The 18823-nt window shown below is 32.9% G+C and overlaps 3 protein-coding genes across 4 annotated transcripts; 2 read left to right on the top strand and 1 right to left on the bottom strand.

Annotated features, from left to right (window-relative positions):
* Positions 1–705: 705 nt before the first annotated feature.
* LOC111306222 (rho GDP-dissociation inhibitor 1-like) lies at positions 706–4333 on the bottom strand. Its single transcript, XM_022904132.2, has 5 exons — positions 3918–4333; positions 3753–3819; positions 2604–2822; positions 2379–2503; positions 706–1048 (listed from the first exon to the last, which is right to left on the bottom strand). The coding sequence occupies exons 1-5, from the start codon at positions 4203–4205 to the stop codon at positions 968–970; spliced, it is 780 nt and encodes a 259-aa protein (XP_022759867.2). The 5' UTR covers positions 4206–4333; the 3' UTR covers positions 706–967.
* Positions 4334–9124: 4791 nt separating this feature from the next.
* On the top strand, positions 9125–10270 carry LOC111306221 (uncharacterized). Its single transcript, XM_022904130.2, has 2 exons — positions 9125–9235; positions 9378–10270. The coding sequence occupies exons 1-2, from the start codon at positions 9221–9223 to the stop codon at positions 9873–9875; spliced, it is 513 nt and encodes a 170-aa protein (XP_022759865.1). The 5' UTR covers positions 9125–9220; the 3' UTR covers positions 9876–10270.
* Positions 10271–12776: 2506 nt separating this feature from the next.
* LOC111306220 (PTB domain engulfment adapter) lies at positions 12777–17065 on the top strand. Of its 2 annotated transcripts, none has more exons than XM_022904128.2 (4): positions 12777–13008; positions 15061–15142; positions 15992–16150; positions 16819–17065. In XM_022904128.2, exons 1-4 carry the CDS (start codon positions 12817–12819, stop codon positions 16923–16925), a joined length of 540 nt encoding a protein of 179 aa, XP_022759863.2. In that variant the 5' UTR covers positions 12777–12816; the 3' UTR covers positions 16926–17065. The 2 variants fall into 2 exon arrangements, with proteins under 2 accessions (XP_022759863.2, XP_022759864.1); XM_022904129.2 differs by lacking the exon at positions 16819–17065 and adding an exon at positions 16334–16609 and having other exon boundaries at positions 12783–13008.
* The last annotated feature ends 1758 nt before the right edge of the window (positions 17066–18823 follow it).

Genomic DNA, 18823 nt, shown 5'->3' with positions numbered 1-18823 from the left:
GATTTAATTTGAGTTTGAACTCGAGCCCAACATTAAAATGACCCAACTATACTCTATTACACTCTTGATCAAAAGAACAAGTTATTGGTGAGAGAGAAAAATTAGGTTGAATAACATTTTAATAATTAGAAAAATCTCGTTGGAGGCATTGAAAGTAAAACAACTCCGTCATCAACGGCACAAACGATGTCAACACTTGCCCAGGGAACAAAAGTGTGGGGAACCACAGTTTCACATTTTGTTCCATAATTAGGCCAAATTGCCTTGACTACACGCACGAGTCATGCAAAATGCAAGTTTTGCTAATTAACGTGGGGGCAGCTCATTTCATACCAATACATACAATAGTTGTTCTGAGCTTCCTCTAAAATTCAGTTCAATGGCAGTTGCCTTAGCTCTCTCAAATTCTATAATAATCAGGCTGGAGTTGTTTACAGTTCCAGCAATGATACTTAGTTGAACAGTTTGGTTCCCATGCATGTATCAGTTGAGGAATTCTAAGCCATATCAAGCTTTAGCAGCTGGAAGATTTGGATAAACAGGCAAGGTTAGGATCAAGCTCATTACTTGCACTGCTTTCTAATGTTTTAAATCCTACTATCTGCATGGTTAATTATTGGAAATCACAATCTCTGAATTTAGAGCAGTATGATGACAAAAGGAAATCATTGACTCACTCATTGTTGATATATGCACATAGAAGAATTGAACAAGAGCAATATCTAGATATCATTATCAAAATGTCCCTAAGAAATGCTAACTCTGCTCTTAATGAATAGCAAAAGCTTTTCCAAGTGAGATCTTACTCACTTGCCTTTGTTGCATGGAGTAGCTGGTTTAGACAGAAAAGAGATGGTTGAGATAAGTCAAAAATTGTCTGAAATTGAGATACTTTAGCTGAACATATAGTGGCATAAGAATATTGATAGAGATGAATGAAGGGTGCTAGAGCTCATCAGGTTCTTCTCTAATTAGAAGCAGCCCACTCTTTACGGATGTCAAATGTATAGTTGATCTCCAAGTAGCACTTGTTATCATCATCAAGGAACTGAAACAAAGAGAAACAGTAATTCAATTTACTTGAACAATTTGATTTAGAACCAGAAATCATTTCAATAAAATGTACAAGACAGAACATGTTGTGGAAAGATTTGGTTCCTGTTCTTTTATTAAGCTTTACAAATGATTAAGAACAATATTTCAGGGTTTGTTAATTAAACGAATAAATCACAAACATAACAAAGTTAATTCATGTCCGGTTTGATTACACCCCCACATCTACATCAAGTAATTCATATACATTTCAGCATGGGCCATATATGTAGCTAAAGGTAGCCAAACAATGGTGAGTTAAATCTTAAATGAATGAATTCATGGGTCACATATGCTATACAATAAATTAAGAAAGAGATGATAATGGACATCATCATCCATATGAAGGTAGGTAGGATAATTGAAAGCTTGAAATTTTGGGTTTCAAGCGCAAGAAACAAGAAGCTATAAATATGGTTAGAAGTTTAAGATAAAAATGTTTGATGCAACCAAGAAAATGCAAGAATTTGAGAAATACTAACTAGAAAGATCTTTAAAAAAAGTTGAGAAAATCATTGACAAGAACAAGCTTTTGGCTAAAAATTAAAACAGTATAAAAAATCCAAAAATAGCAAAGGAATTGGATCTAGTGCACTCCTTCAATAAGCGTCAGCTGCATGAAAGTAATTAAAGTAGACGACAAAGTGTTTTTGGTAATAAAACTCAATTGACAACTCATTGCATCAAAATTGAAACTCCTCATCCTTAATAGAAACAGGGTTTTCGTTGAATCCTCAGCAGGACACACATCAATTAGCTCTTAGCATGCACACCTTCTCAACTGGCATCTATCAAGCATTTATATTCCAGAATTAAGATCCTCATTCTCTCTCTCCCATTTTCCCAAAGATCATTGTTTTCATATCCAAATCCCAGGAATTAACCAAATATTTGTCACTAGCAAAAATTGATGCTCCACATATTATGAAAAGAAAAGCTCTAGTCCTGTTTTCTCAACTGTTATTTAGCCCCAAGGTAAGCAACCTTCTACAGTTGAGATCAGACTCACATAGTAAAGCTACTGCTTTTCTTTCTTCTTTTTCCCCTCTCCCATTGTCAGATGATTAAATAAAACTAAGAGGCATAAATAACTTCAAGGGAAACTATGTAAAAGCTTCACATAGAAAGAGAGGCTCGTTTATATTGTGGATATTCAAAAAGATACACTCTAAATAAATACTCATCAAAGAAAACTTTCAGCTTCTGTGTTTTTCATCTCTTAGGAAGGAATCTCAAGAAATAGGCATACAGGAAAGGATAGAGGCATAGAGCTTAGTTGAACAAACCTTTGATTTTGCAGTATATGATCCTCTAGCCAAAAAACCAGAAGGGGCTGTCTCTTCTGGCATTTCATGTGTATAAGGCTCTAGCTGAGGACTAAATGTTCCAATCATATCTTTTGTGCTGAAAACTGAAAAAAAAAAAAGATTCATTTTTAGGTAGATTTTCAAATGCTTTTCCCTTCAACATTTTTTTTTTTTATCAAGAATTAAGACATAGAGGAGGCTTACCTTTGACACCTGCTTTCCAAACAGTATTGGTGTACCTGAGGCCGGATACAATGTTGTTGCCAACTTGGAAGGAGAACTTCAAGCGATAATGGCTGCCTTCTTTCAGTGTAAACCATAAACCCCGGGGCTTTCCATCTTCAGGAATTGAAAGAACCATGTCAGGCCTGTCCGGAGAGACGATTGACACGCTAAGGAATTTTACTTCTGGATCAAGTGTTTCTGCAATAAAAGGGATAAAATAAAACCATATTCAATAAATGTAGAGTAAGTTTAGGAAAGTCCTTTTAGCTCCTCAAAAAGGACGAATAAATTGGATAATGATTATGTTTTAAATTACAGAATTCTCAACAATGACAGTTTAATATTTACGAGCACTGGGGGAAGTCCCGAAGAAAACCAACAAAATCTCAACATATATTACAAGCACCAGGATGGTAGAAAATGCTGCATTTCAAAATGTCAGCTGAAGTTGGGGAAAATGCATAAAATCTAGTTATTGACAAAGTTATTGTCGTCTTGCACAAGAAAATAATGCACATAAATTCCATCTGTCACGATTACTGACCAAAATGTTTCTTCTTGCAAAAGCAATCTTCTGGCAGATAATTTTCAACTCAGAGAAGTAACCATATCAGAGCATGCACAATGACCCGAGTTTCGGTGGTTGGTTTTTGCTAAGGCGATTCTACAATTGGTGCAAAGATCCAGATCTATTTGTGCTTGCAGTATCCATATATAGGACTCATGCCCAAAGGAAGTTTTAATTAGAAATGAAGCAAAATGCAGAATTATTCAATTTCATGGACTTGCATCATATTAAATTAGTACACATGATAAACAGCTATATTAAGAACCAGTTAGCACAGAATTGTTCCCATTTATCTAGAGCCAGAACAATAGAATGTGAACAACTTGATCTTATGTTCCTTCTCAACATGTGAAGTCAATGGAAGAAAAATATTCAGAATCAAAATTAATTCATAATATATACATGTGCACTGCATTTTTTAATCAGCTGGGTCTATAATTTGACAATGAAAGTTAAAAAAGAAAATGATAGAAAGAGAGGGAAAAAATTTAAAAAGTTTCAAATGTGCCAGGCTACAAATAATTAATGTAGTTGGTGAAAGAATATGATCAGCACAGTACCTCCAATGTTGTTGATATCCACACTTCCAAGAAGCTGCTCTTTCCACTTCCTTAAGCTCTCATCATCCTACAACTCAAGCAATGATCTCAAACATATAACAGTGAAATAAAAAATCTATGCATGTGCATATGACAATTAACCCATCTGAATAAGATGACAAAAACCTTATCTTTTTCAAGCTGTTCTTTGAGAGTGCACTGCGGACCCAACTGAAATGTGTTGCGATGCTCATCATCATCGTAATCATCATCCTGATCAGTTGCATAGAAAGAGGATTCATCACTTATCTGTGTGCTGCCTATCCTGTCTCCTCCATCATCATCACTGCTCTCTTGAGGATGAGTTGGCTTTTTTTCAGGAGTCCCACTCCTGTCTTCAGCTGCCTCCTTCTCCTTGTTGTCCTCAAACCCCATATTACTGGAACTTGCTACAGCTCCAACAGCCAAAGACATCAACTCATTCAACAGTGGAGAACAACAAGAACCGGAATCACTTTTGATCCTTCCACCAACAAACAGAAAAAGGTACAAAACCGGTGTGTAAACAAGGGAAGGGAATTAAAAAGGTAAGAATTGTCTGTGGCCAAAGCAAAAGACAGAAAGAGTCAGAAAGCAAAGGGCAAAAGACAAAAAGAAAAAGAAGCTAGGAATTGGTCCTTGTCTGCTAGCTTCTTTTCCGGTGGTGGGCTATAGCTGGTTTGTTGAAAAACTCAAATGCACGAGGGAGGGAAGCCAAAAAGAGAGTAAGGTAGTTTTTGGATATGATTCTTGGTCTCTGATTGTTACTTGTTTGTTGAACATGAAAGGGTAAGAAATAGTCATGTGGTGATCCGAAATTTACTACTACTACTCCGTAAAGATTGTAGCAACAAAATTAAAGAGAGAAGGAGAGAGAACGTGAAGGACACTAATAATAGAAACAAAATGGAGAATACATTTATTTGGCGGAGCATGATTCAAGGGGAGATAGATAGAATATCAGAGACAGCCTGAAATTGCGGGCGTTGCGCTTTTGACTCTTACTCTTGGACTAGCACCAGGAAAATTATAAATGAAACAGAAAGAAAAAGGGTTTCTCAGCAGGTTTTTCTAAACCACAGTGGTCCCGCCCCTTTTTTTATTTATGAATTAGACAAGTGGCCGTTGGGAGGAGATAGAACAGAAAAATTCTTGGTTTCGATTAGAATTTGAATATTTTGTAGTTGGGCCAATAGCAAGATTTGCTCAACATTTTCATGAGTTTGGGGCTTCTAGTTCTTTTTAGATAGAATGGATTGGATTTGACAAAAAAAAAAAAAAGACCCAACAGCCCAAACAAGGAGTATTGCATTTGCATGGTCAGGTTCTGATGATTAACTAGGCTGTTTCAACTTCATATTGATCTTAATTTTACATGACTAGATCAACCAATCGATGATCTTAGCCAGGCTTTAGTAATTGTGACATGTTCATTTTATTTTTTTTAATATAGGATCCACATGATTCATTAAAAAAGAAGAGATTTTGATTTGAAATCAAATCTCTATATCCTTTTAAAATTTCTTAGCTATTAAATAAAAAAATTGAAGATTATAATTTAACTCGATAATTGTGATTTGATTAGTTATTATAATGTTAAATAAATTAAAATTTTTTAAATTTTAAAATTTAAATTTAATTCAATTAATTTTTATAATAATTATCAAAATATAACATCCGATAATTTTAAAATTTAAATTTCAATATTTGTATCTCATTCACTTATTTTCATAGTATAATTTCTCTATAAAAAAAAAATTTAACCTGCACTGAAATTTTTTTAAAATAAAACCCTAATCTGAAGTTTAAGTAAAAAGACAAATAGAAAATCTTTTTACCATAGTTTTTCGAACCCATGATTTTATAATCCAGCTACAATACCAAATATCATACTTGATTTGCTGTAGCCTCTTTCTTTTTGGGCATTATTCGCTAGATTTACTATACTTTATGCCTAAAACTATTATTAATTAATACCATTGGTTTACTATATTTTTTTTATTTATTCATTATATTATGAAATAGTATAAATCAATCTACTAAAAGTAAATAAGAGAAAAAAGTGGCCAAAATAACAATAAGATAAAACCTAATTATTTGTTTATGAACCCATCCAAACTTTTGATCAAGAGTCAAATTTACATTGATTTGCTACCTTTTTCTGTAAAGATATAGTAAGTTATTTTGTTCTACTAGTTGAATATATAGCAATAGCATGATTGCTCATACAGATATTTATTTCTTGTGAATAACCAATGACCAAGTTGTGGAACACTTTAATATTTGTCTTTGTTTATTGGAATTGGCCATTACTAAATATATTAAGCACCAAGATTTCTACATATTCAATAATGGAATATGGACCGGATTAAGTGAATTTAAACTGGTTGGTATATCTAAATAGATGTTATTTAATTATTCATATAAATTGAGGTATAACTAGATTTTGAAAATTTACTTATGCATGGGAATAGGTGACACCAAACTTATTAATTCGGGGAAATTTTATTTACACTCTATTTAATATTATATACACATCACTTTTAAATACATTTTAAATTCAAATTTTAATTTCTTATTTCTACTAATTACATCTCACCATTCATTTTATATCTTTCATTACTACCATGTCTCTTTGCTTCTCTCTATTTTTTGAAATCGAGTTTTACTAAAATGAATATCTAAAAAGATTTGAGACTTTTTGGATCTTTATTTTTGAAAAGCTTGATTTCACTTTTAATCATTGAAAAATCATAAGTATACGCTTATGAATCCATTTACTTGATTATATGTACGAATAAAAATGAAATCAATTTTCAACATGCATGGTATAAACTTATTCTTTCTCATGAGCTTTTAGAAAATCAAAAACATCATTTTTTTAGTTTTTTGGTTTTATATGGGCAAAATGGAATTCTTAGTTTTCTGGGCTTAAGACAAAAATACTTTTTATACTCATGCATGCTTGAGAACTAATATGTCTCATCCATTTACATACATGATCAAATAAGAATAGGTATATTGATGATTCATGTGTATGTATGCATGATAGTCCGAGCTTGAACACCCTATAAAACATTGACATTGATAATGTCATAAATAAATTGATAAATTTGATAGTATCTAATTTTTCAGTCACCAATTCTTATTGTTAGTTTGTTAATGACATTTTTCAGTGGCTAAAATATTAAAAATTATGATTTTTTTTGTTATTAAGAGTTATAATTAAATATATATGTATTCCATAAAAAAATTTTGAAAACACAAAATAATTTTTGAAAATCTATTTTCAAGAACTCAAAAAAATTTCAAACATAGATTTTGGAGAGTTATATTTTATTCTTAAAAATTTATTTTTGAGAATTATATATATTTTTTTAAAAATAAATTTTTAAAAATATAATATAATTTTTAAAAATTTATTTTCACTAAATACAATGTAATTTTAAGGTGTATAAATCTTTTATCGTTTACTAAATATTAAAATTGACATTTAGTATTTGGGTATTTTTGAAAATTTTTTTTGAACATATACAAAAAAAACTTTGTTGGTGTATTGAGAACACCCCGTTAATTTGCCTTCACTCAAATCAATATTGGGTGCATTCCTAACAACTAGCTGCAACATGCTAAAAAGGCAATACACTTTGGCTAATTACCAAAATGAAGAAATTGCCCTGATAAGAATCATGTATGGTGTTGAATAAAGAAGGTTAATTCCAAATGATCACTCATCACCTGATTGATTTATGATCACATCGGATGATGTAACCAGCCCATAAAAGCCCTTTCGATCCCGTCAACGGATTTATCATGAATACATGCGTGGGGTCGCACTCCCCCACCGAAATCAACCAATCAAAATCCAAATAGTGACATGAGAGGGTACGGATAACGTCATCCCACGTGGTCCGTGTTCCGGATAACACTCGTCATTCTCCCATAGGTTAGAAGTAGTTGAAACGTCCCACGTGGGCTCCATTTTGGTAGGAGCCTCCACCGCCCACGCAGAAATTAGCCAAAAGCCAGGTTGGCGAACTTTACGGAGCAGCCGAAGGAGGAAAGACGGAAAAGAAGATTTCTTTTGTTTTGTTTCGGTTGTTGGATTTTGAAGAGAAACGGGGAATCCCATAGCTTTGTAGGAAGCCAAGGCAACGAAATAAGGCAGGGGCCAAGTTTTACAAATGTCAAGGCACAATCAGGTTGACTGCTAGCGTACGAAGTTTTCAGTTAGCAAACATGTTACTTTAGGGATCCACGAACACGCCATGATTAATGACTGAAGTGACCAAACCGTTGCATTCAACTTCAACGGGCACAAACATTTTGGAGTCAAATTTACAGTTTAGGAGATTGTTACAGCGAATCTAATATTAAATAATTCCATATTCTCTAGTCTAATATCAAATACGTTAATTGTGTGTGCAAATTGATGGAGAAAAACCAACAGCAAGTGAATCTTTAAATTTTAATAATCAAATTGAAAATTGGATTAGAAATGTAATGGCGAATTCTAACGGAGGAAGTCGGGAATGGGGAAGCAGAGCCAAGTCATTAGAGTTATTCCAACTCGGCCACAGTGTACAGATCCTCAACGTGACTCAACAGCTCACAGCAGTACTAATGTCAGCATCTAAGGGATGTCCCAATGGCCAATTGGGGGGGCATCGCCATCCTATCTGATGTGGAAAGGTTTTCCAGTTTTAACCAAAAAGAAGGCACAAAGTCATGGTCCATGTAACCTGCCACATCAGAATTTGATTCGTTTCTTTCAAGTAAATTGTGCCCATTGGTCGCATCTTTATGTGGAATGGTCGGCCAAACTTTCCTTATCAACTGCGCTGCCTCTATTGATCACTTGCTTCTCTATTGGTATTAAATTGCCCCCACCTGTTTTTGTTCTAAATTGAAAAGGGTCTCCTTCAATTCATGAGTAGAAAAAAAAAAAAACCACTTGAATTTAAGCCAAGCGCTAGAATGTGAGAGGGGGGGGGGGGGGGGGGGGCTGCAACATGAAAGGATGATATTCAGGTCACCTCCAAGACCGACTGCACAAAGCACACAATCACAAAACCAAAAAAGGATTATGGCTTAGCTGAAAGTGGCCTCCATTAGTTGGCCTCTCCAATCAAAAGTTTACAAACAATTGTCAATTGAATATTGCATAACCTCATCTCTAAGATAGAATTTAAAGTTTATAACATTATTGCCAAACATGCAGATGACCTTGTAGTCAGTGAGATAAGGTGTCAAATCCCAAGATTCTTCAATTGCACCCACCACCCCCTCTTTCTCTCATCAACTTTTAGGCCTCTACACCTCTATATAAGCCACTCTCTTTTGATCATCTCTGCATAGACACAAAGCATTCTTTCTCTGCTTGCCTTTAATTATTTGCCTGTTTCTTACAAATTTCTTTGTGATCCTAATTACATTTCCTTGGGAATCCTATGGCTACTGCAGAGGTATTGGATTCTTATTTTTGAGCTTTGGTTTATTGTTTCCTTTGTTTTCATTAGCTGTTCCGTGCACCTAGCCTATATACCCTAAACCCCAATAACAGAATAACTGATAGTATTTTTTTCTCTTATTTGATGTGTTCTGTAGGTTGTGTCAGCTCAAACTGCACTTCCTGAGGAGAAAACTGAAGAATCAATCAAGGTTCAAGAAACTACAACAGAAGAGGTAGTCGCTGCAGCTCCCGCAACGGAACCAGTTGCTGGAGAGACAAAGGAAGCAGAGCCTGAAGCAGCATCTAAAGAACCCGTGGCTCCAGAACCTCAAGCTTCAGTTGAAGTCGAAACCAAGGAGGTAGTAGAAGAGGCGAAGGTTGTCACTGAGGAGCCAGAAGTTGAGAAAAAAGAAGAGGAGACTCCTGAGGAAACAGTAACGGAACCAGTTGTCGAGGAGAGCAAGCAGACTACTGAGATAACTGTTGAAGAAACCAAAGAAACTACAGAGTCTAGTGAGGGAGCAGCAGCGGGAGAACCAGAACAAGAGGCCACAGTCGAAGCACCCAAAGAAGAAGTTGCTAAGGAAGAAGAAAAACCAGCTGAAGCTGAGGAGAAGGTTGAAACAGAAGTTCCAGCTGACAAGACCGAGTAATAATAAAGCTTGTGAGGTGCTGCGGATCAATGGAAGTCTGTCTAGTGGCTACTGTTAGCTAAGTTTGCATGTCATGTTAAGTTTCTGTATGTAGTTCAATAAGGATGTAGTAAGGTGGATGAGGCTTGGGACAAGGGAATGGAATTATGGAAATGACCCACCAATGATAACATGTCAAGTAACTAAATTAACATACAATGGCATATGGCAGAGGGAGTTAAAGATGGTTCAAGTTGGCATTGGGGGGATTTTTATGGTCATCCGTTCTCAGAAAGGAATGGTTTCTTGGTCCCAAGGAGGCTGCTTAAATTTATTATTTCGCTAGTATGTTTATTAGAAGAGGCAGTATGCATGTTGTCTTGATAATAATAAATCATGGTAGTCCTTTTGTTCAACATTTATCTACTATCCAATTTCTTCCATTTGCTTCAATATACCCAAAACCTGAGATCAGGATTTGTTCTTTTAAAATGATTTAACTGTAGAGCATATATTATTTTTCCTTCACACTCTTTCAGTGTGGCCTAGTATACCCAAAAAAAATCTCAGTCTAGAATCACAAAATCAACGAGCCTCACACTTCTGTCATACCCAAAGATCATCCATTTTTTTATTTAAGAATTTAACTCAGTTAATCCATATAGATACTTTTAATGTAATATCTTGCAGGTTTGAGGTTTAAACCTTCGCATTTGTAATCTTTTTTTTTATTCTCAAATTATTGGTCTCCCGGTACTAAAAAAATCATCCATTTCACATGCCACGCTGTTTCTAGTCTTAAGCAATTGGTAAAAATTATGTCTGATCACATGATACTGTGATAGTGTGTTGACAGTTGGTGAGTCCCGATCCTTTGTATGCAAATCTGCTGGTTTAATAGTATGATTTGATCTCCCTCCTACTGCTTCCTATTTCTGGCAACTTGAAGACTATCAGAATTTACAATGCAACTTTCTTTTTCCTTTTCTTCTACTATGTTTAAAAAGGGAGAAATCAAAGGAACTTTTTATTTTATTTTATTTTGAGGACATTTTAAATAAATATATCTAAATAACCAAATTTATACCTTCATCAAGTATGAAAATGATCCATCATTCATATAATTTAGGGGTTAACTTTTTCAATAAAAAATCTCTAAAAGATGAAAAACGTAAGTTGTTTACAAATTTTACTTGGTTGGTTCATAGTATTTAGAAAAAAAAAAAAATATACAGCCAATATTAAATTATTCAGTTGTTGATCAGCCTACATCGAGTTTTCTATTTAAGATTTGGGCATACGGTGCCATTGGTGTTAACTTTACTTCAACGAAGCATCCATTTTCTCAATCATGGAAAGTGACTATTGATATCAGTGATTCCTCCCATTTAGATTTTCAATACCATAAAAACAATTTTAAAAATCATATATATAATTAAATTATATAAAATTAAAATATCAAAATCAAATAAATTAAAAATAATTTTTCATATAAAATTATTTTAGGTTAAATATAAAATTAATTTTGTTCAAGATAAAAAATTATTAATGATTTTTATTGACTGTTATTTAATAATTATTTTCAATTTTTCATGCATTATTAATAATTTTACTGGTATTTTATACAATTTTACTCATCTGCATTCCTCATTAGTAGTGAATTGAAAATGGATAAATAACTAAATAATTTCATAATACTGACCTTTATTAAAGAGTAAGATAATGGCAAAAGGAAACTAATGGTCGAATCTTAGTACTTAATTTTTTTTTTAAAACAGAAAAATGGCTTGATATAGTACTAATGTAATTTTAATAATTGATTGTATGAATAGGAAATAGTACAATGAAAAATGAAGATGACATAAGGTAATAGTACATTGGGATTTCATGGTGTGACTTGATTGATTTGACTTTAACTTTTAACCTTATAAGGCTTAGTTTTGAGTGTTAATTTTATATATAACAATACAAGTATAGTATAATTGTATAAGTATAAATTATACTATATAATATTTCTAAATTTTGTTCATTCCAAAAATAAACTGAAAAAATAAAAAAAAAAACCCAAAATTGTTCCAACTTCCAACCCTTCTTGAAGCGCCTTCCATATTCTCTAAAAACCAAAAGTCAAAACGGTGCCGCTGAGGTTGGATTAATAAAATTTTTTGTTTGCAAGTTTTAGGCAGCCAGACAAGTCATATGTATTTATCTTCTATTGAATAAAGTCTCTTTTGCTTATTTTTTTAATAAAAAAGTCATTAGTTATCCAAGAGGAGAAAAAGTTTAATGATAATAAATGGTGTTAATGGTTAAATGATAAATAATTTAATTAATTACAATAATAGAAATACTTTTAAAAAATTTTTAAAATATAATTAAAAAAATGAAACAAATAATTTTTTAATTATATTACCATTTTTAAAAAATAAAGTTATACTGAATTTAATTTTAAATTGTTTATATTCAAATAATTTGAATTCAAATTATTTCAAATCAGAATTTATTTGAGTTGGAAGGATTTTAATTCTTGGAATTTTTTTTTTTTATCATCAAATCGCGAGTATTTCAAATTCGGGTCAGCGTTGCAACTTTTACTCGCTGCCCGTACTTCGATATTTCAAATCACCAACAATTTGTTTATGACTCCTAGTCTTCGAGGCCCATTATGGGTGGGCCTGAGCGCCCAGCTTGTTTGAGTGGATACTTTCAGGTTTTTCTAAGGTTAAAATATTAAAAAATTTTGAACTATTTATTTTTTAATAAATTTTTATATTTTTGTTATATTAGTCTACATTTTTATTTTTTAATTTATATTTATATAAATTAAAAATTACAAAATTAGACTAATATAATAAAAATATATAGACTTATAAGAAATAAAGTTTAGGAATTTCTTTTGTTATTTTAGCATCTTTTTTAACTACTTTAACGGTTCACTTCCATATCTAATGGCAAAACCAAAATGTCATCTCTTTCCTTCACAAAATCAACAGTGACAAGAGGCAAAGATGAAGTTTATGTGGCAGCAGTTGCACTAAGAGCTACAAGGGGACCAGCCCAGCTTTTCATGTCTGCTGCTTACTCTCTCAATCTGTGGGACTTGCAGCACTTCATGGTCATCATCAAACCCTCTCCTCCTCCTCTTCATTCTCAGGTTCCTTCCTCTTCATTATCCCAATTTTTTTTTCATTTTCTTTTGGGGTCTTTACTGTTGTGCTATAGGAGCTAGCTTTGTCTGGAAAACCTAACTGAAGCGGGCACTGTCTAGTGGCATTCTTTTTTGCTCTGTTAAGATTTCATTTTCTTGGAAATTGTTAATCGAACAACTCCCCAATTAATTGCAGTGAAAAGTTACAATTTTAGGCAAAATTATGTTCTATAAGAATTTAACAGAGTTATGCTGTAATTCAATAGTAGTTCTCAAAAACTTCTTTTTTGGTACAAAAGAGGTCGTACCTTGGAAATAGGAGAAGGGGCGCAGGTGTTGTTGGTCACACTGAAAATTATTTTTTTAAGGTGATTCTATCAACCAATTAATTTGAGTTTCAGTTCTTAAAATTTTACCTCTTTGTAAATGAATAATAAAATATGCTAGGAAGAACAGTTGCAGTAAGTGTTGAAAAGATAAATCATATTTGAAGCTTATAAGAGCACGTTAGAAATGTTGCATATACATGTTAGACATCACTTGAGTTTAGAAACTTAAGTTATTAAGTTTTTGGATCTTTCATATATATATATATAGTATATGTCATTCAAATTTTTTAATGATGTGAAATTTTTTACTCACATGTAAACCTTATCTTAATAATCTTTCTCATTTATTTGTGAGTTCTAATCAAGTCTCATCTCAATTTTTTTGTACAAGTAAGTCCTATCAACACTTCTTTTGGGTCAGGTAACCTCACATCTCTAATGCGCATTTTAAGGTAGGCTACAACACTCAACCTTACCACTTAGGTTGTCTCAGTGCTTCCTCAAGCTTACACTCCAGTTAACTCAACACTTCGCCCATTTGAATGTTTCATTTTTTCATTTTATCATATATTCGTTGCATCCAAGTCGAACTTTTAATACTGAGGTTCGAATACATGGAGTTGATAGATGCAGTCAGACTTCGGTTCCCCTGTACGAGTAAGTCTTATCAACACTTTCTTTGGACCAGCAACCTTACATCTCTAGTGCGTTTTTTAGGTAGGCCACAGCATTCAACCTTATCATTTAGGTTATCTCAATGCTCCCTCAAACTTATACTCCAGGTTGACTCAACACATTGACCACTTAGGTATTCTATTTCTAGATATTATCATATATTCGTTACATCCAAATTGAACTTTTAATACCAATTTTCGAACACATGGAGTTGATGGACGCGATCAACCTCCGATCTACTAACAATCTCTTTTAATATCGGTGTTCGAGTATGTGGAGTTGATGGACATGGCTAACCTCCGATCTGCCAATAATCCCCCTTCACCAACATTATTGGGACTCGAACCTGTGATTTCTCGAACCCGTTGTAACCTGGCTCTGATACCACTTATTGAAGAGATAAATCATACTTGGAGTTCATGAGAGCATACCGGAGAGCCCATACATACATGTTGGATATCATTTGAGTTCAAAAACTTAAGCTATTAGGTTCTTAGATCTCTTATGCATATATATGCTATCTCATTCAAATTTTTTAATAATACGATATTCTTTACCCATATATAAATTTTATTCTAGTAAGTACACCGCTTAACACCATTTGAAATCATCTCTCTGCATTCTCTTTCATATTAGTGCCAAAACTAGCTAAATAGTCAGCTACAGAGTTATGGTCCTACAACATTATATGACTCTCAACTTTAGGCAGTTATTTGACTTTTTATTCAACAGCTTATGAGACTTCTGATCCCGTTATTTATTGGCACAGCTCCAATTTTGATTACTCTCAACAACTGTATTATATTTCTAAATTTGATTTCCAAGCATCCTATTTGTGATGGTATAATTTTTAGTTTAATTATCATCTTGGAGAATGGATATGCGTGTGAAGTTTTCTATGTATAGATATGGTATAATTTTCTACGTAAATCAGTGGACACTCAGGATGTACGATAATTTCAATTACCGTTCTCTATTATCCTTATAATATTTAGTTAAAATTGTAGGGATATTCAATCTCTATTTACTGATGTGGTCTGAAAATTATGTGTAGGCCATTGTTTTTGATTTTCAACCTAAAGATCCTGAGAACATATACACAGCACTTGCAGCTATATCTGGTAGAGCAGTACCAGGTTAGCAATAAGTTTTTGCTGAATTTTATTTGATACTCTTACAATTTAAAATGTTCTTTAAGAATTCATAAAAAAGGTAGTTCTTGAGGAAATTGTGAGCCCTGATCATTGCATGGCTTATAAATTCATCAATGTATCAGATTTAAAAGTTCTGCCGCACTCCCATGAAGTTAAAGAAAAAAAAAACTCTATGTATGTCAGTTAATCATATCAGACAATATTTTCATATTTTTTGCCTGCTTTGTTCAAGGAGGCCTCAACATCAGAAACCTCTCATTGGTTTCTAAAGAATATTTTGTTCAATATTAACTGTGATCTTCTTTCTGTTTTGCCTTCTATGATTCTATCTGTGGTTCAAGATTATATATTTAGTTGCATGCAGAAGGTATTAATCATCACTCTTCACTTAACGTGAAAGGAAAGTACGACTATCAATCAAATGTCTGATTTTCAAGACTGAGAGAGGGATATAGGACTAGAGACTGGTTATTGAACAGCTTTTTCTTCCTAATTGAGTTGCTTATGTTAGATTTTCCTATATAATTAGGTATATGGTTGGCATGCTTCTTCTACAGGACATTGTAAGAATTTATTATACTTTTGCTATTCAGACTTTCCGCATTTATGCATATTTTGTGATTTGGGTTACAACATTGGATGGAATATCCATATATGCTGCCAACATTTAGGTACAACTATGTGAACATGAACAAAAGTGTGAATTTTCCAAATTTTAAAATGCAGAGAACATTGATTGTGGTTTAGTTAAACTTTTGTCATCTCTTTGTTATTGACAACATAAGTAGTTTTTTTCCTTCATATTATATGCTATAATAACACTTCCAATAGGAGTTGTTCTTACAAGGATGTTAAAAAAGCTGCCAAGGAGCAGATGTTGGTTTGTTGGATATTCGGAAGAGGATGCTGTCGATAAAGCCTATAAGTTCAACAACACATGGGAAGCTGATTTGAGAGTTGGGTTTCATGACTGTCGAGATTATACAAATGGTAGTAATCTGAACACTATTGTTCTCTTTTCTTCTTGTTTTTTTTTTTTTTTTTCTTATACAAGTTATGTATATTTACTTTAGCTAAATGACCTAGGTGTTAGGGTATTAGTGTTGCTTTTGTTGAAGGTGTAATATTTTCCCATTTGATTGGGCTCTAAATTTAGTTTCTTTGAAATGTAAGGATTGGTTGAACACCTGACTGGTGAGAAATTGGTGTTGGAGCACCTGAGACGGACCACTGGTGATCAGAGTTAAACCATTATTTCTATACGTTAAACTTGATCACAAGCAATGTTATCCACAGTCTACAATAGCAGTATTAGTTTTGGTGTTAAAAGGCCATATGCTCATACATTCATCAGAGTAAATTCCATAGAATCCAGATTTTAGAAGTCTCAGGTTAACTATGGTCTTTGTTACTTGAATAATAAAAAATTGTTCTCTTTCTTGCAAGGAATTTTATTAATTGGTCTATTTACACCATATTAATCTGTTTATTTGGCTTCTTGAACCTTTCAACTGCCATCTGTATGCAATATGCCAAATCCATATCTTTTGACGTGTATGAATTGTGTTTACTGTTCATCATCATCATTTAACTTAATTACTCTGTGAATAATTTTTCTTTTTTTTTTTTGGGTTTTTTTAAACTGGCGGAACATTCAGTACCCCAGATGCTGAGAAATATCAAGAACAAATATGTCAAGGGAGTAAAACTTCAGTGCGATGTCAAGAGAAAAATCAACATTAAACAAGTGTATTCTGATACCTAATGTTCAAGACAACTGTTTTGCTCCATGATAGATCATTGGAACATAGAAATACTTGTTATAGAATACAACTATATATAGCTAAATACTGAATTGCAACTTTAGATATGAGGAACTACTTCGAATGGTCAGGGGAGGTTTCCTACTTTTATTTTCCTGATCTTCTTCCTAAATCTCTCATAAGCAAACAGGGCCAATGGCCTAAGGAAGCCAAGCAGTGGAAATTGATCAGGATCAATAGTTAACTCCTTAGTCCAAGACTCCTTTATGCCATAATCTTTCATTAACCATACATCAATTTTGTTCATCCCCATCCTAGAAACCACAGAAAGGCTATTAGCAGGTCTACCAATTGTGATGTTTGGCAAAGAAAAACGACAGAACTCTTCTTGCGCGTCAAGTCAAAGGAAACAATAATTTGTGGCTCAGTAGCCTTGGGTTGGCCAAACCAATGAAGAGCTCCATCAACAAAAACTTCACTAGTTCGCATACGAATTTGGAAGGGATTATTTCTTTTAACCCTCCAAAAAGATGAACCTAAAGTAAAAACCTCAGTCCTTTGATCCAAAGACAATTCACAATTGAACAACCTAGAATAATTATACTTAAACACTTTCATGTTCTACTATTTTCACCACTTTGCGCTCTTTACTCGCTGGATGGAATCCAAACCCTGAAACCACCTTATACTATGATGTCATTGGCCTTGGAGTCAACTCTGTCAACTCTTCTGTGAAAAGATTGTAGACACAAATTTGCTTTACGTGCATAGATTATCGACTTCCATATAGAATAAGCACAAGAAACCATTGCAGTTTAGCACAGAAGTAAACTTGCGATCATCCAGAGGCAGGTTGATTTCTTTTACAGGCTTTTATAGCTTCGAAGGTTGTCATGGACATAGCTGAAATTATCGACCAGTTAAAGTTGATGGCCATTGGAATGAGCAGAGTGGAGGGTAAGGCATGGATTGCTATATTATATATTTATAATAATTTTATGTATAAATTTCACTTGGAATTCAACTTAATTATAATCTGCTGATGATCTTGAATTTAAAATTTTATAGAAACTGCATCTTTGTTTCACTTTTTACTGATGGGTTTGGGCTTGCTACTTAGGAAAACAGAAAACCCTCACCAACCCAGAGTTATTCCATTCTTGGCTTTGCTTTAAATGCCTCAAGTAGCCCTAATTAAAGGACTGCGAACTATAAAGAAATGTAAAAGAACCCTAATGGAGTAGTTTTTTTTTTTTTTAAATTCTGATTTTATTTTTGACCCTCAATCGCTTTATATTTAATTTATCTGAATAAGATTTTATATGTTAAATTCTCTCGAATTTATAATCTTTAAAAATATTATTAGTACACATGTAATCTGAACTAATGCTTAGCTAACACTATAATAGAGTAGTTACTTAAGCTGTATAAGTTAACATGACTATTTATATTTTGGTTTTTTGTGAGCTTTTATTTGCAGCACTATGAAAAGTATGTTTTATAATCATTTATTATTTTTTAGGTATGCAGTGGAGATTTTAGAAATTTTTTAGAGTAATCAAATATAATATATATTAATATTGATGAATTTATTAATTTTATCGTGTGTTTAAAAAAAGTTTTGGGATGTCTAAAAAATTTCTTATTTTTCACTTTTTAAAAGTTTTCAGACAAAAATTATAGGGATGTCCAAAAATTTTTTTTCTTCAAAATTTTTTTTTTTATTTTTCATCATTTTGAAGTGTCCATTTTGATTCGTTACGTAAATTCTTTATTTTAAAATTTGTGTATTATTTTATTAATTAGGTACTCATTATGCATTTCAAATATATTATATAACAATGAATTTTATTCATTGATTATTAGTAACGATCACAAATTTCTTTTTATTTAACTTTTC

This window comes from Durio zibethinus, chromosome 21 (genome assembly GCF_047325235.1).
Source record: "Durio zibethinus cultivar Kanyao isolate XHJ-2024 chromosome 21, ASM4732523v1, whole genome shotgun sequence".
Lineage (NCBI taxonomy): Eukaryota > Viridiplantae > Streptophyta > Magnoliopsida > Malvales > Malvaceae > Durio > Durio zibethinus.
The sequence above is the reverse complement of the archived record's forward strand: the minus strand, read 5'-3'. Positions and strand labels throughout refer to the sequence as shown.

Bases quoted from the DNA above. Each gene is read 5' to 3' on its own strand.
- LOC111306222 (XM_022904132.2), bottom strand. From the start codon at position 4,205: ATGTCTTTGGCTGTTGGAGCTGTAGCAAGTTCCAGTAATATGGGGTTT. The intron at 2,823-3,752 runs GTACTGTGCTGA...CTTTTATTGCAG, and splicing joins GGATATCAACAACATTGGAG to AAACACTTGATCCAGAAGTA. The intron at 1,049-2,378 runs GTTTGTTCAACT...TCTTTGTTTCAG, and splicing joins CATATACTGCAAAATCAAAG to TTCCTTGATGATGATAACAA.
- LOC111306220 (XM_022904128.2), top strand. From the start codon at position 12,817: ATGTCATCTCTTTCCTTCACAAAATCAACAGTGACAAGAGGCAAAGAT. The intron at 15,143-15,991 runs GTTAGCAATAAG...CACTTCCAATAG, and splicing joins ATCTGGTAGAGCAGTACCAG to GAGTTGTTCTTACAAGGATG. The intron at 16,151-16,818 runs GTAGTAATCTGA...CGGAACATTCAG, and splicing joins CTGTCGAGATTATACAAATG to TACCCCAGATGCTGAGAAAT.